Source organism: Chiloscyllium punctatum, chromosome 22 (assembly GCF_047496795.1).
Source record: "Chiloscyllium punctatum isolate Juve2018m chromosome 22, sChiPun1.3, whole genome shotgun sequence".
Taxonomy (NCBI): Eukaryota; Metazoa; Chordata; class Chondrichthyes; order Orectolobiformes; family Hemiscylliidae; genus Chiloscyllium; species Chiloscyllium punctatum.
This window is the reverse complement of record NC_092760.1, coordinates 25,248,269-25,264,406: the sequence shown is the minus strand read 5'-3', so window position 1 is coordinate 25,264,406 and position 16,138 is coordinate 25,248,269. Positions and strand designations below refer to the sequence as shown.

General features: G+C 47.2%; 1 protein-coding gene across 1 annotated transcript in view; it reads left to right on the top strand.

Moving 5' to 3' along the window:
* The window catches only part of madd (MAP-kinase activating death domain), a 145,307-nt gene extending 129,495 nt beyond the window's left edge, over positions 1-15,812 (top strand). The window contains exons 33-35 of the mRNA XM_072592876.1: positions 2,948-3,017; positions 12,504-12,550; positions 13,334-15,812. Coding sequence (XP_072448977.1) covers positions 2,948-3,017; positions 12,504-12,550; positions 13,334-13,435 — 219 coding nt within the window. The 3' untranslated portion in view covers positions 13,436-15,812. The remainder of the gene's footprint in view (positions 1-2,947; positions 3,018-12,503; positions 12,551-13,333) is intronic.
* The last annotated feature ends 326 nt before the right edge of the window (positions 15,813-16,138 follow it).

The following is a 16,138-nucleotide window of genomic DNA, read 5'->3' as shown; positions in this document are numbered from 1 at the left end:
GTAGGGATGGGGATGTGTCTGTATCTGGGCAGTGTGGTGTTGTATATTGGGTAGTAACGATGGGGATGTGTCTGTATCTGGGCAGTGTGGTGCTGTGTATTGGGTAGTATGGATGGGGGTGTCTGTATCTGGGCAGTGTGGTGCTGTATATTGGGTAGTATGGATGGGGGTGTCTGTATCTGGGCAGTGTGGTGCTGTATATTGGGTAGTAACGATGGGGATGTGTCTGTATCTGGGCAGTGTGGTGCTGTGTATTGGGTAGTATGGATGGGTGTGTCTGTATCTGGGCAGTGTGGTGCTGTGTATTGGGTAGTATGGATGGGTGTGTCTGTATCTGGGCAGTGTGGTGCTGTGTATTGGGTAGTATGGATGGGGGTGTCTGTATCTGGGCAGTGTGGTGCTGTGTATTGGGTAGTATGGATGGGGGTGTCTGTATCTGGGCAGTGTGGTGCTGTGTATTGGGTAGTATGGATGGGGGTGTCTGTATCTGGGCAGTGTGGTGCTGTGTGTTGGGTAGTAACGATGGGGATGTGTCTGTATCTGGGCAGTGTGGTGCTGTGTATTGGGTAGTAACGATGGGGATGTGTCTGTATCTGGGCAGTGTGGTGCTGTGTATTGGGTAGTATGGATGGGGGTGTCTGTATCTGGGCAGTGTGGTGCTGTGTATTGGGTAGTAACGATGGGGATGTGTCTGTATCTGGGCAGTGTGGTGCTGTGTATTGGGTAGTAACGATGGGGATGTGTCTGTATCTGGGCAGTGTGGTGCTGTGTATTGGGTAGTAACGATGGGGATGTGTCTGTATCTGGGCAGTGTGGTGCTGTATATTGGGTAGTATGGATGGGGGTGTCTGTATCTGGGCAGTGTGGTGCTGTGTATTGGGTAGTAACGATGGGGATGTGTCTGTATCTGGGCAGTGTGGTGCTGTGTGTTGGGTAGTGAGGATGGGGATGTGTCTGTATCTGGGCAGTATGGTGCTGTGTTTTGGGTGGCAGGGATGGGGGTGTCTATCTGGGCAGTGTGGTGTTGTGTTTTGGGTAGTAGAGATGGTCATGTGTTTGTATCTGGGCAGTGTGATGTGTATTGGATAATAGGGATGGTGGTGTCGTATCTAGGCAGTGTGCTGTGTATTGCATAGTACACCTGTGGGTTGCTCTGGCGATTCCCTGTGGTTCTGGGAAATGTCTTCAGTGGCTGATGGTGTGCATCTATGACTGTACTGCAGTGTTTGCAGAATGAGGCAATAGACACTGTATGTGTTTTGGAGTGCCTGGCTGCTGGACAGTTGATCGGATTGCTCTCTCCAGGGATATGAGTAGATACCCAGGCTCCCATTGTACTTGGATACAACTTCAGACTAGCCCTGAAGGGTGACAAGGCAAATTAAAATTGGAAGAATCCCAAAATTATGAGAGTGGAATTAGAATGACTAATTCTATCATTGGTTTGAGGAGTGAGGAAACTGCCTGGTCAATGAAAGGCTGTAGAATGTCAACTTGAGTGTGGGATAAATGAACTGGAGTTTGAGAAAACCTTTGGTAACAATGCATTTTGATGCCCTCTCTTACTGGTGTTAGCAGGTAAGTGCAGTTAGGCAGGTTGGAGGTTAAAGTGTGTAGAAAGGAGTGCGAATTCAATTGGATGGGTGTTGTTGGAGATTGGAAGTGGGATTTTTAAAAAAGTCCATTCATGAGTATGAGAGTCGCTGCAGCATTTATTTGTTGGCTGTCCCGAGTTGCCCTTGCATAGGTGGTGGTGAGCTGGCACCTTGAACCACTGCTGTCCATTTGTTGGAGGTAGACCCACAATGCCCTAAAGGCGCTCATTCCGGGATTTGAATGCAGTTAATCTGAATGAACATTGGAGAGCAACTTGCAGGTGGTCTTGTCCTTCTGGATGGAAGTGGTCATTGGTTTGGACGATGAAGGAATTGGATGGGCGATTAAAGGAAATTGAGAATGCAGGATTTGGAAAAACTGGGGGAGAAGATGCAAGGAGTGAGGGCAAGTGGAAGTTGGAAAGGATTTAATTGGTTTGGAATTGAGGACTAAGAGGACTGTAATGCTTTGAACCAGATTCGTTTGGGGTCGAATTGGGGAAACACATGTAAACTTTACAAAACACAAACTGCTGCTAATGACAACTTGCATGCAATCCATAGTTAATTTTAAAACTAAGACTGATAGGTTTAAACCAAGGTATAGATGTCTAAGGCTGAGAGGAAAAGATTGATTGGTGGGTGGATAAATTAAGTTCACATCTCGATCAACACTGATCCATCTCAATGGCCTACTCTTGCTTCTGTGTTTAGTTACATCAAGCTACAGTTAAACAGGCTAAATGGCCTGTTTGGTGGGACACCGCCTGCACTCCACAATGAAGGAGAGCTGAATATAATGTGATAAGTTTGGTGTTCCTTAACTGTACTCTATTCCGTGCAAACTTTGTGCCTAACATGTATGCACAAACCTGTTTAAAGTTGTGTATGTATATTCATACCATGCGCAGCCATGTTATTCAAGTTTTATCAGGGGCTGTACATAAATGCGGAAGAAGGCAGTGCATGTGTGTAACGGGCCATCCCTTGGTGTGACCTGCTGGTCCCCAGGCCTGGTCAACAATGGGGAAGAGTGAGAGAGTGGTGTGAGTGTGTTGGATGTCTCCTTGCTGTGCCTGATATTAATTGAAACCATTTCTCTTCCATGCTTTCTCCTCCTGCAAGGAGTGGAAGGTACCAGTCTACTGCTGTCTATGCTTCTTAGCAAGAATTTCTCATTCTTTTAGTTTTGCTTTGTGGCAGATTGTGGGAATTATCTCTTTATTTATTACACGCTCTTTGCTAGATCTGCAGTGATGTTCATTTTGTTTTCTGAAAGAAGATATCATTCCTGGCTTTTCGGCTGTTCTTAATCTTGGCTCATAACCGTTTATCTTTTTGTTTGTTTTCAGGTTTTCATTGAACTGAATCACATTAAAAAGTGCAATACAGTCAAGGGAGTCTTTGTCCTGGAAGAATTTGGTAATTAACTATTTGATATTGGCTCTGTGCCAGACATCAGCACTCAAACGTCCGAGTGACAGAGACACTCCTTTGCAGGGTTTGGAGGGGTGCAGAGCAAACTAGGAGAGGCTTGACACTGAAAGCCCAGTCACTGGCTGTCGTTGGAAACCAGGGCTCCATCAGTCTCCGACATTTGCATGGTTTCAGTGAGATTGACATGGAGTTACTAGGGGTTTCCTCTGGCTTAGGGCTATGAGCTGGAACTTCCTCTATTGTTTTGATGTTTCGCAATGACTTCATGGTAAGGGAGCAGGATCTGAAGCCAAAGGGTGAAGGGTGACAGTGGGGTGTACACAATCAGATTTAGGGTATACGGTTGCCCAATGCTGTCCCTGTGACGGATGGTGTAGTAATATTGAAAGGACAGTGCTATGCTCCCTATTTATGAGGGTGATATTGTGTTGAAAGAAAAATGCTACATCTCCCCAGTGTCTGAGGATGCCGTAATATCGACGGTGCCACATTCCCCAAGTGACTGAGAATGCTATAATATTGAAAGGACAGTGCTGCATTCCCCGTGGCTGAGGGTGTTGTCATATTGAAAGAAATTCTCAATTCCCCAGCAACTGAGGGCTTGAAAAGGCAAAGCAACATTTCCCCAGGTGAGATGGAGCGAACGTTTGCTCAGGAAAGATGTGCCTTTCCGTTCTGAGTGAATCTTATCCCTACTCGCTATTGGGTGCGACTGGAGCTTGGAATTGAAAGGTCGCTGAAAGCAGTCAGTAGGGGAAGGGGATTTGATTGTTGGTCCTCACGGTTCAGTATAGAAACCAGTATGATAGAGGTCTTCAGAGGCAAGTGGGCACTGAAGGGCCAGTGTACATAATTACCCCAGACAATGTTATTTTGATTTAGTAAGTTTAGGTTCCTTTGTGTAAGTTTTTTTGCAAGAACCCCAGGATAAAGCAGTTTTTGTTGCCCTGAATCCTGGTGTAAGACCCTTGTGTCCATAGCCATGAACGGTAGTGTAACCCAACATGTGTATAGCACTGAATTCAGTGTCGGCCCTAAATGTGCCGATGCACTGAATTCTGTTGTAAACCCCATGTATATGCTGTCAGGATGTTGTATCGCAGTCTGGGTCTGTGTACGGACAGCATCAGTGGCATGTCAAATGGACATTGGACCCTCCACTTGCTGTCATTCTGAGTCCTGTATGTTAAAGAGGTTTCCTGTGAGTGTGTCAGTTTTCACTGACTCGAGAGTAACAAGGATATGGTTCAGTAGCAGGTCCTGTGCTTGAGAGGAGGTTGACGATTGTCATTAGGTTAATGTGCTTTTTGATTTTGTTCACTGGTGGAATTCAGGTGTCACTGGCTGGGCTAGTATTTATTGTCCATTCCCAGTTGCCCTTGAGAAGGTGCTGGTGAGCTGCTTTCTTAAACTACTGCAGTCTGTATGGTGTAGATAAACCTACAGTCTCTTAGGGAGGGAATTTCAGGAGTTGGACCCAGTGACAGTGAAGGAATGGTAATATATTTCCAAGTCAGGGTGGCAACTGGCTTCAATAGGAACTTGCTGGGAGTGATGTTCCCATGTATCTGATGCCCTTGTCCTTCGAGATAGAAGTGGCTGTGGGTTTGGAAGGTGCTGCCTAATTTCATTGGTGAATTTCTGCAATACATCTCCAGCTGTCTTCAATGCTACTGAGTATGGTAGAAAGGGAATTTTTTTCATGTGCCATCAAGCAGGCTGTGTTGTCCTGGAAGGTGTCAAGCTTCTTTCATGTTGTTGGAGTGCACCCATTCAAACAAGTGGGGAATATTTCATCACACTCTTGAATGGCACATTGTTGATGATGGAAAGAGAATGATTTGCAGTATTCCTAGTCTCTGACCTGCTCTTGGAGCCACTGTATTAATGTGGTGAGTCTAATTCAGTTTCTGGTCAATTGTAACCCCAGGATGTTGTTAGTGGGGAACCTGGTGATCGTAATGCCATTTGTAGCATGACATATTAGAATTCATGGCGAGGACGACCCAGGGAAGAATGGGCCTCAGAGATTTGGAACACCGAGGGTAGACAGAGGTTTAGAGTGAGTGAGGACTGCGGATGCTGGAGATCAGAGTCAAAAAGGGTAGTGCTAGAAAAGCATGGCGGGTCAGGCAGCATCCGTGGGGCAGGAGTTTCAAGCATTCTTGATGAAGAGCTTATGCTCAAAGCATTGACTCTGCTGCTCCTTGGATGCTGCCTGACTGGCTGTGCTTTTCCAGCACCATACCTTTTGACTCAGATTTCCGGAGAGGGGTAATTAGGAGGACAAAGGTTAGGAACGCTCTGGGGTTAGCCTCCGGTTAGGCGTGTCTGGGGGTGGGGTGCTGCTGCAGCATCGGAGTGACTGGGGTGAGGGGTGGGTTGCAGGTTTGGAGTATCTGGGGGATGGGGAGCAAGGAGTGCCTCTGTTTCTTTCCTGTCTCTGATTTTGAGTGTCTGCTCTGTTCATGGTGATACAACATTGACTCGCTGCCTTGACCACTCTGAAAACCTTGCTACTCCTTCAGGTAATGACAGCACATTAGCTTCACTATATCTTTTCCTGTTACTGCTGTAAGTTTGTTCCTCCCAGCCTGACTGCCTATTCCATAGCGTGTCCTGATGAATTTCCTCTCCTTTGCTCCCCTCCCCTGTCTCCCTTATTCTATCCTCCTGTGTCTCTCTTGCTCCCTCACTCGACTGTTGCCCTCCCCTACATTTAGTTCATTCTCTCCCTGCAATTCCCATCCCATCCCACCAAAAAAAACCTTTCTTTCCTTTCATATCAAACCTAATGTTGATCTGATACTATCCATTCACTTTTTGGCAGTATTTGCTCTTTGGTGTGTCGCAAAATCTATGACTATCAATTCTGGTGCTGCACAGGATTCTAATCGGCCAGTGCAGTATCTGAGGGAGTGCATCACCTGAGGCAAACGTGCAATTATTTATACACAACTCTTTTCAATAGCGCATTGTGTCACATGTCTCACAGCGGATATCTCTGGCACTGGCCTATTCATGGGGTCTGAGAGAATGCCATCTGGGCCTCCATTACAACAGCGATAATACTTCAAACATGCTTCAGTGGCTGTGAAAGTCCTTGACAAATCCTACTACCTGGAAGAGCTACATAATTGTAACGGTTTTCTCTTTGAGTCAGTTATAAGTTGTGTTTCAAAGGTAAAGAATACATAAGCAGCATTCTCCCATACAGCACAGATATTTTCCCCTGGGGGGCAGTGTGAGCCTTCTGTTAACTGGAGCAATAACTCTAAGTGTCATTCCCCTCATTCTTCCCAGTGATCTCTGACCTGTAAAGGCCAGGCTAATTAACATAGGTTTGTGGTTGAAATTCTGGGAATGATACCTTAGTGTGAGTGCTTGATTCCCACCCTCTGTATCCGTGACACTGCATATCCTTTCAGCATGTAACTCTATAAACGCAATCGGAATGTCTCTCACTGTGTGTATGCAGCCTGGTTATGTAAAACAAGTCATACATCCTCAGCAATACTTACATATTTGTAGTCTGGGTATATATGACATGGCACACAGCCTGATGATATCTGTGCTTTTACATCTGTTTGCATCCATAGCTCTGTCTATGACATTGCGTACAGTGTCAGTACATTTGTATACCAAAACATTGTTCGTATACACACAAATTGAGGATGCTTGCAATGTTTCACATACCTGGACTGTGTTTAAATATGTATAGATTCTTGCTGCATACAGTGTTTCATATCTTTAGACTGTGTTTATATACACGTGGACTGAGTCTTTGTGTGAAACAGAGCAAACAACCACAATCCATGTGTATGTAAACACAGTGTGAGTGGGTGAAACACTGCATATAGCCTCAGTCTGTGTACGTAAACATGGTCTGAGTGGATGAAACACCGTGTAGAGCCTCTGTCTGTGTATAAACACAATCTGGGTGAAACACTGTGTACAGCCTCAGTCTGTGTATGTAAACACAGTGAGTGGGTGAAACACTGTCCAGCCTTAGTCTGTGTCATGGAGGTCTGTTCACCATTGAATCACAGGATTGTTACGGTCTGGAAGGAGACCATTAAGCCCCTCATTGTCAGCAGTAGCTTTCTGAATGAGCAAAGTGCAATGCTCCTGATCTTTGCCTATAACTCATACATTATTTGCATAATCATATATTGCCTCAATTGGCATTGCCTCTAGTACAGTAGACTTCACCTTGACTGCTGTACTGACAATCAATGATATGGGTAAGCATGAATCCAGAGGATGCTGAGCAAGACAAACATTTGGAACAAGCTGATGTTTATAACAGTTGCAGTTTTGATGAATGAGAGGTGATGTTATTGATGCATATGTGATCCTTCGAGGGCTTGACCAGGTAGCTGATGGACAGGTCTTTCCCTGTGGTAGAGACTGGAATCAGGGGCATGGTTAAAATAAGTGTCCTACCATTTCAGAAGGAAATGGGCGTTTTCTCAGGGTTGTTAATCTTTGGAGTGCTCTTCCCCAGAAAGCAGTGCAGACATGGCTATTGTGTTTATCCATGCTTAAGTTCGACAGTTCAGAATGAGGTGGGGGGAGGGGGTCAGACGGGAAAGTGGAACTGCGACCACAGCTGCCGCATCAGCTAGGATCTTAGTGAAGCACTGAATAGCCTATTGGTTCTAATTCATATATTCCTGTACTCCATGAGCCCCTCAAAACTGTGTCTGCTTACCACTGACCAATGTAACATTGAGAACACAACTTGGCATTTGGCCATTTGTTCTGGAATCGTCCCTTTTCAAAGTATTGTTGGTGTTTGTTACAATTATGCAATATATTTCTTAAAATAATATCAGTGCCCACATGGTCTCATTGCTGTAACTTGGCATTGTTGGAAATTTAAAAATCGGCTGTTATAGTCAGAGATGTACCACATGGAAACAGACCCTTTGGTCCAACCTGTCCATGCCGACCAGATATCCCAACCCAATCTAGTCCCATCTGCCAGCACCCAGCCAATATCCCTCTAAACCCTTCCTATTCATATACCCATCCAAATGCCTCTTAAATGTTGCAATTTTACCAGCCTCCACCACTTCCTCTGGCAGCTCATTCCATACACGTCTGCATAAAAATGTTGCCCCTTAGGTCTCCTTTATATCTTTCCCCTCTCACACTAAGCCTATGCCCTCTCGTTCTGGACTCCCCGACCTCAGAGAAAGACTTTGTCTATTCATCCTATCCGTGCCCCTCATAATTTTGTAAACCTCTGTAAGATCACTCCTCAGCCTCAGACACTCCAGGGAAAACAGCCCCAGCCTGTTCAGCCTCTTCCTATATATAGCTCAGATCCTCCAACCCTGGCAACATCCTTGTAAATCTTTTCTGAACCCATTCAAGTTTCAAAACATCTTTCCGCTAGGAAGGAGGTCAGAATTGCACGCAATATTCCAACAGTGGCCTAACCAATGTCCTGTACAGCCACAACATGACCTCCCAACTCCAATATTCAATGCTCTATCTAATAAAGGAAAGCGTACCACTTTCTTCACTATCCTATCGACCTGCGACTCTACTTTCAAGGAGCTGTAAACCTGCACTCCAAGGTCTCTTTGTTCAGCATCACTCCCCAGGACCTTACCATCAAGTGTATAAGTCCTGCTAAGATTTAGTTTCCCAAAATGCAGCAACTCACATTTATCTGAACTGAACTCCATCTGCCACTTCTCAGCCCATTGGCCCATCTGGTCAAGATCCTGTTGTAATCTGAGGTAATCCTCTTCGCTGTCCACTACTCCTCCAATTTTGGTGTCACCTGCAAACTTACTAACTGTACCTCCTATGCTCGCATCCAAATCATTTATGTAAATGACAAAAAGTAGAGGACCCAGCACCGATCCTTGTGGCACTCCATTGGTCACAGGCCTCCAGTCTGAAAAACAACCCTCCACCACCACACTCTGTCTTCTACCTTTGAGCCAGTTCTGTATCCAAATGGCTAGTTCTCCCTGTATTCCATGAGATCTAAACTTGCTAATCAGTCTCCCATGAGGAATCTTGTTGATCACCTTACTTAAGTCCATATAGATCACATCTACCACTCTGCTGTCATCAGTCCTCTTTGTTACTTCTTCAAAAAACTCAATCAAGTTTGTGAGACATGATTTCCCACGCACAAAGCCGTGCTGACTATCCCTAATCAGTCCTTGCCTTTCCAAATACATGTAACATCCAGTCCCTCAGGATTCCCTCCAACAACTTGCCCACCACCGACATCAGGCTCACCGGTCTATAGTTCCCTGGCTTGTCCTTACCACCCTTCTTAAACAGTGGCGCCACGTTTGCCAACCTCCAGTTTTCTGGCACCTCACCTGTGACTATCGATGATACAAATATCTCAGCAAGAGGCCCAGCAATCACTTCTCTAGCTTCCCACAGAGTTCTCAGGTACACCTAAACAGGTCCTGGGGATTTATCCACTTTTATGCATTTCAAGACATCCAGCACTTCCTCCTGTGTAATCTGGACATTTTGCAAGATGTCACCATCTATTTCCCTACAGTCTATATCTTCCATATCCTTTTCCACAGTAAATACTGATGCAAAATACTCATTTAGTATCGCCCCCATTTTCTGTGGCTCCACACAAAGGCCACCTTGCTGATCTTTGAGGGGACCTATACTCTCCCTAGTTACACTTTTGTCCTTAATGTATTTGTAAAAACCCTTTGGATTCTCCTTAATTCTATTTGCCAAAGGTATCTCATGTCCCCTTTTTGCCCTCCTGATTTCCCTCTTAAGTATACTCCTACTTCCTTTATACTCTTCTAAAGATTCACTCGATCTATCCTGTCTGTACCTTACATATGCTTCTTTTTCTTAACCAAGCCGTCTATTTCTTTATTCATCCAGCATTCCCTATACCTACCAGCCTTCCCTTTCACCCTGACAGGAATATACTTTCTCTGGATTCTCGTTATCTCATTTCTGAAGGCTTCCCATTTTCCAGCCGTCCCTTTACCTGAAACATCTGCCCCCTATCAGCTTTTGAAAGTTCTTGCCTAATACCGTCAAAATTGGCCGTTCTTCAATTTAGAACTTCAACTTTTAGATCTGGTCTATCCTTTTCTGTCATTATTTTAAATCTAATAGAATTATAGTTGCTGGCCCCAAAGTGCTCCCCCACTGACATCTCAGTTACCTGCCCTGCCTTATTTCCCAAGAGTAGGTCAAGTTTTGCACCTTCTCTAGTAGGTACATCCACATACTGAAACAGAAAATTGTCTTGTACACACTTAAGAAATTCCTCTCCATCTAAACCCTTAACACTATGGCAGACCCAGTCGATGTGTGGAAAGTTAAAATCCCCTACCATAACCACCCTATTATTCTTACAGATAGCTGAGAGCTCCTTACAAGTTTGTTTCTCAATTTCCCTCTGACTATTGGGGGGTCTATAATACAATTCCAATAAGGTGATCATCCCTTTCTTATTTCACAGTTCCACCCAAGTAACATCCCTGGATGTATTTCCGGGAATATCCTCCCTCAGCACAGCCGTAACGCTCTACCTTATTGCTTGTTTAGGTTTCCTCTGAATCATTTTTCCTTATTGTATTTTGCTTTCTGCGTCTGGCTTGACGCTGAATTCATGATTGAAACTACCCAGTACTCTGTCCTATTCCCACTCTGACCTCTGTGTCCTTGGACTCCTGCACTCTTCCAGTGACGCACAGTGTAAACGCCACATTTATCAGGAAGGCACTTTAAAGCCTTTTGAACTCAGCATTGCGTTGAAACATTTCAGTTTGTCGCCTCTGTCCCTGTTGTTTTACAAATCAGCTGTTAGTCACGTTTCTATTTTTTTCCCATTTCCTCCACCTGTCCTACATCTCTTTATTTCTGTGTCCCATTTCCAACTCTTTTCAACCTTTGCACCATTAGCCTCTTCTGTCCTTTAATCTCTCCACGCCCCCCACCCCCCCCACCCTGCCCTGCTTTCCCTGCCTCTTCACTCAAGGTCAGTTATTTCTCCAAGTCCTTCCAGTTCTGACAGTCATGACCTGAAAAATACTCTTTCGTTTTCTCTCCATGCATGCTGTCTGACCTGCTGAGTATCACCAGCACTTTCTGCACTTTTCTCTCATTCCATGGCAGCTCATGGCCAGCCTGATGAAGGTGTGCGGCTGTTTGCCTGTCGTCCTGTCAAGGCTATAACACTATTAGCATTTCCCATTGGCACCATCTCACTCGGCTTCTGAAAATTCAACATGCAGAAGCAAGTCTGAGCTTCACCAGCTACAGTCTATTCTGGCCCACTGTCAAGTGAATTGTTTATATGCAGTCTCTGTTGTTCTTGTGTGTTTCAATAACATTACCTCTCGTTCTGTTAAACTGCAATGTTATAAAACCTTTTTCTGATAATGGCACAAAGTTTACGTCATGAATGTGTATCCAGTTTTACATACAAATGCTTAGATTTACATTTCAAGGATCTCACTATGCATGCTCTGGGATGTGTCCTTATCATAAACAACCTTCATATAGTACAGTCTAAGGACACAATCCTGCTGTGTGACCGTGGGTGGGGGGACCTGCTGTGTGACCGCGGGTGGATGGGGGTGGGGGTGGGGGGGGGGGGTCCTGCTGTGTGACCCTGTGACGATGGGAGGTCCTGCTGTGTGACCCTGTGCCGATGGGAGGTCCTGCTGTGTGACCGTGTGTGGATGGGGGGGTTCTTGCTGTGTGACTGCGGGTGGATGGGGGGGTTCTTGCTGTGTTACCGCAGATGGGTGGGGGTCCTGCTGTGTTATCGCGGATGGGTGGAGGAGGTCCTGCTGTGTGACCATGTGTGAATGGGGGGGGGGGGGGGGGGGTCCTGCTGTGTGACCGTGTGTGGAGGGGGGGGGGGGTCCTGCTGTGTGACCATGTGTGAATGGGGGGGGGGGGTCCTGCTGTGTGACCATGTGTGAATGGGGGGGGGTCCTGCTGTGTGACCGTGTGTGGATGGGGGGGGGGTCCTGCTGTGTGACCATGTGTGAATGGGGGGGGGGGGGGGTCCTGCTGTGTGACCATGTGTGGATGGAGAGGGTCTTGCTGTGTGACCGTGTGTGGATGGAGAGGGTCTTGCTGTGTGACCGTGTGTGGATGGAGAGGGTCTTGCTGTGTGACTGCGGGTGGGATGGGGGGGGGGGGTCATGCTGTGTTACCGCGGATGGTGGGGGGGGGGGTCCTGCTGTGTTACCGTGTGTGAATGGTGGGGGGGGGGCCTGCTGAGTTACTGAGGATGGGTGGGGGGGTCCTGCTGTGTGACTGCGTGTGGATACAGTATACCTCTGTCTCTGCTGGTGTTCTTGGCCTTGGTCAGATCTGTAAACATGGACGTGTGTGTGAGAGGAGTCTGTGTGTAAACAGAGTCTCGGATTGCAGTGATCTTTTGTTGTTCCTGGGTTAAACTGTTCCTTTTGTCTCTTGCTCGTCTGGTTCCAGTTCCACAAACTAACGAAGTGGTGACCCACAAGTACAAGACTCCAATGGTGAGTAGCTTTTTCATTCCTTATTGTTATTAACACACACGACCCTCTGTGGTTTGGTCTCCTCCTATCACTCTGTTAAAACCTGTGCTGGGTTAGAGCTTCCAAAACTGGTTTGTGAGCAATTCTCTCAAATTTAAATTCTGGTTTCCATTGTCATATACGAGCTGTCTCCTGCTGTGGACTCGCCCCGTGTCTCCCCCCCCCCCCACCCCCTGCCGCGCAGGGACTCCCTCCCCCATGTGTCTCCCCACACACGCTCCCACTCCTCCCCCCCCCCCCCCCCCCCCCCACAGCAGGTGCTCCCTCTCCCCGTGTCTTCCCCACGCGCACTCCCTCTCCCTGTGTGCTCCCTCCATCCTGTGTCCCCCTGCACATGCTCCCTCCCCCCGTGTCTCCCCCGTGCGCACTCCCTCTCCCCATGTCCCTCCCACGCGTGCTCCCACTGTCTCCCCCCCCCACACGCGTTCCCTCCCCGTGTCCCCTCAGTGTGGGCTCCCTCTCCCCATGTCCCTCCCACGCGTGCTCCCGCTGTCTCCCCCCTACACGCGTTCCCTCCCCGTGTCCCCTCAGCGTGGGCTCCCTCTCCCCATGCTGTACCCCGTGCCGTGTAGGCTCCCTCCCCCGTGTCCCCGTGCAGAAGTGGAAACAAGTGACCGCCCGGTGAGCGTCTGGGAAAGAGGGTGCTGCCTGTGTCCATTTTCTGTCGTGTCCCTGCTGAGTCAGTGAGTCATTCCAGCTGCTTGCTTTGTAGCTGCTAATTGGCCCCTTGTTCTCTGGTTTCAGGCTCATGAAATCTGCTACTCTGTGCTGTGTCTGTTCTCCTACATGGCCGCAGTACGAGGGAAAGAAATGGAGAGCAAGAACAAGGTGACTCCAGCGCGGTAAGACACCGGCCCCTTTTCATCCCCTTTCGTTCCCCCCCCCCTCTCTGAACTGAACACTCCATTCCATGGCCCCCAGCCTGCTCTCTCCCACTGTCTCTGCAATGCTACAGCTCCTGTCAGGCAGGCGTATTATAAATTACGACTGTTTGGCTTGTGCTTGTTCTTAAACCACCACACTTGCTCGAGGCTCGTCCAATTAACCAACCCGGTCAGAGCTCCTTGTCTTGTATCTACCAACTTAAGACTGCAACATGAAACTTACTCCAAATACAAGCTTCGTTACTGGTCGTACACTGGATTTACAGCAAACCCAATTACTGAGGGCTGTGCCAGCACTGGATTCGCTGCAAGGCCACTCATCGACCACCTCTGCACTGGGTTCACTGCTCATCGAAGGCCATCTTGCGCAGGATGATTTCATTTTCACTGAACAGGCACCACATCACTGGATATTTGCTTGTCAAGGACTACTGATCCATACTCATTCATGGAGCACCAGTCCAGCACTGAATTTGATGGATATTCATTCACTGAGGGACCTCTCTCCACTGGATTCATTGAATATTACCCATTAAGGACCATTTCTTCACTGGATTCACTGCGTTATTTCCTGTCAAGGTCTTCTCCTACACTGGATTCACTGCAGACCCTTCCATTGAGGGCCATTTCTTCACCGGATTCACTGTATATTGTCCTGTCAGAAGCCACTCCTGCACTGGATTCGCTGTATATTCTCCCATTGAAGACCATTCCTGCACTGCATTTACTATGTATCCTCCTGCCAAGGGCGACTCATATACTGGAATCTCTGCATGTTCTCCCACTGAAAATGACGACAGTATGAATTTCCCCACTTAAGGTCACTCTGTTCTTGTTCCACCCATTCAGGGGTCCTTTTGAATTGACAGTATGAAATGAAGCCACCTCAACAAGGGATTCACTGCGAATGAGTCCCCCCAGGGTCCCCATTTAAATCACTGTTCCTCCACCTTATTCACGTTCACAAAGTCACTATTTTCTGCCCTTGGATTTGGCTGTTCAGTTCCCTTCCACTGAATTCACTGTAAACTATCAGAATCAGGAACTGATTCCGAATGGGATTTAGCCACTGTGGAGGAATAGTCCACTGGATTTGCCCACAGGAAGTTACCCTGCACTGGAGACACTTGTAGAGATTCCCGAGGAGAATTAACTTCCTCTGATGTACAGACCAACATTGAGTTGTTTTTGTTGTACCAATTTCGTGTTCAGTGTAAAGAGGTGAGCTGTAGAGACTGTGCTTTCCTTTATTCCACCCTGTTCACCCCATCAGATAGGGAGCTAAGCCATGCCAAACCCCCTGCAGCTTTAACACACGATGGCTTGGCAGTGCCCTGGACACTGAGCCTTTGGTATCAGGCCATTGAGTTAGAAGGAGAGTCGAAGGTTAGCAACCAGCCTGTGGGAGAGGCTGAAGTCTTATGACCTTCCAGCGATGTCCTGTGACACAGGTTGCCACCCCTCGACCTTCCTAACACCCCAAACGCACCCAGCTCTTTCTCACTCACTGGCGTATCCAAACACTGCCACTTGGTTATAAAGCACCCAGAGAGGAGTTCAGAATTGACTCAGCTTTGGACCAAACCACCCTCACACTCACCCAGTTGCTGGGTGGGGACACCATCGTCTCGCCAGCCTCTCTGTGAATAGATCACCTACCAAACAGTGTTCTTCACAACTGCAGCCCACTCAGTTCAAAGCACCCCCATACTTCAGTGGAAAGGCCCAGAGTGACAGAGAGCAGTGATCCCCTTTCCCCATGCCCCCTGGAGTGATTCCTGCCCCCCACCTCCGCCTGTCTCCAACCTGTGCCCCAGAGTGATTACCTACCCCACCCTAGCCCATGCCCCGGTCCCATTGGATTAATGCTGTCCCTTGTTACAATCTGAACACATACTAATTCTCTGCCCAATGTGTTCTGGGATCAGTTCTTGAAAGTTGTATCTGTCAGTTTGTTTCTTTTTGCTGGCAATGGACTTGACACCCCGCTTCCTCCAAACCCCTTTAGTGAGTATCACTCTTTCGGCATGAGCTGAGGGGAAAGTGAAGTGGTCAGAATGGATCTGTAAGGACAGACTCCTGCCCAAATGTCTGATCAGGCATGGGCCCGACTGTGCTCTCTTCAGGATTACAGTTTGCTACCTGCTGCTCTTCCTGCTGTGTTGTGTTGTGTTCATCTGTCGGGTATTCTGATCTTGTTTAGCCTGAAGGGTTTTTATTTTTTGTGTTTGATGCTTGCTGATGTAGAATGCATTATTTTGGTGTAAATATTTCAGTATTATATGTATTTATAGCACTGTACAGTACCTTGAATGTTGCAATAAACTCTTGTCCCTGTGGCCTCTGTTTCATGTCCTTCTCAGCACCTGTCTCCTCCATGTACCTGCACCCATCTTGTTCTTCCTGAGGTACCGTCCCTCCTCTCTCCCCCCGCCACAGGGCCTAGGCTTATATTCTTCACTCACCCCTGACACATGCTTCCTCTCCTGCTCTCACACTCTTCCTGTCTCTATCTTTCATACCATCATCTCGCGTTCACGCTGGCTGCTACTCTATCTCAATCTTTTGTACACACTGATTCATTTCCATGTCTCAGTATCACTGTGCTTCCTCAGATTCTCACCAACATACACACTCCCATTTGCTCCCCTCTCCATGTTTCAGA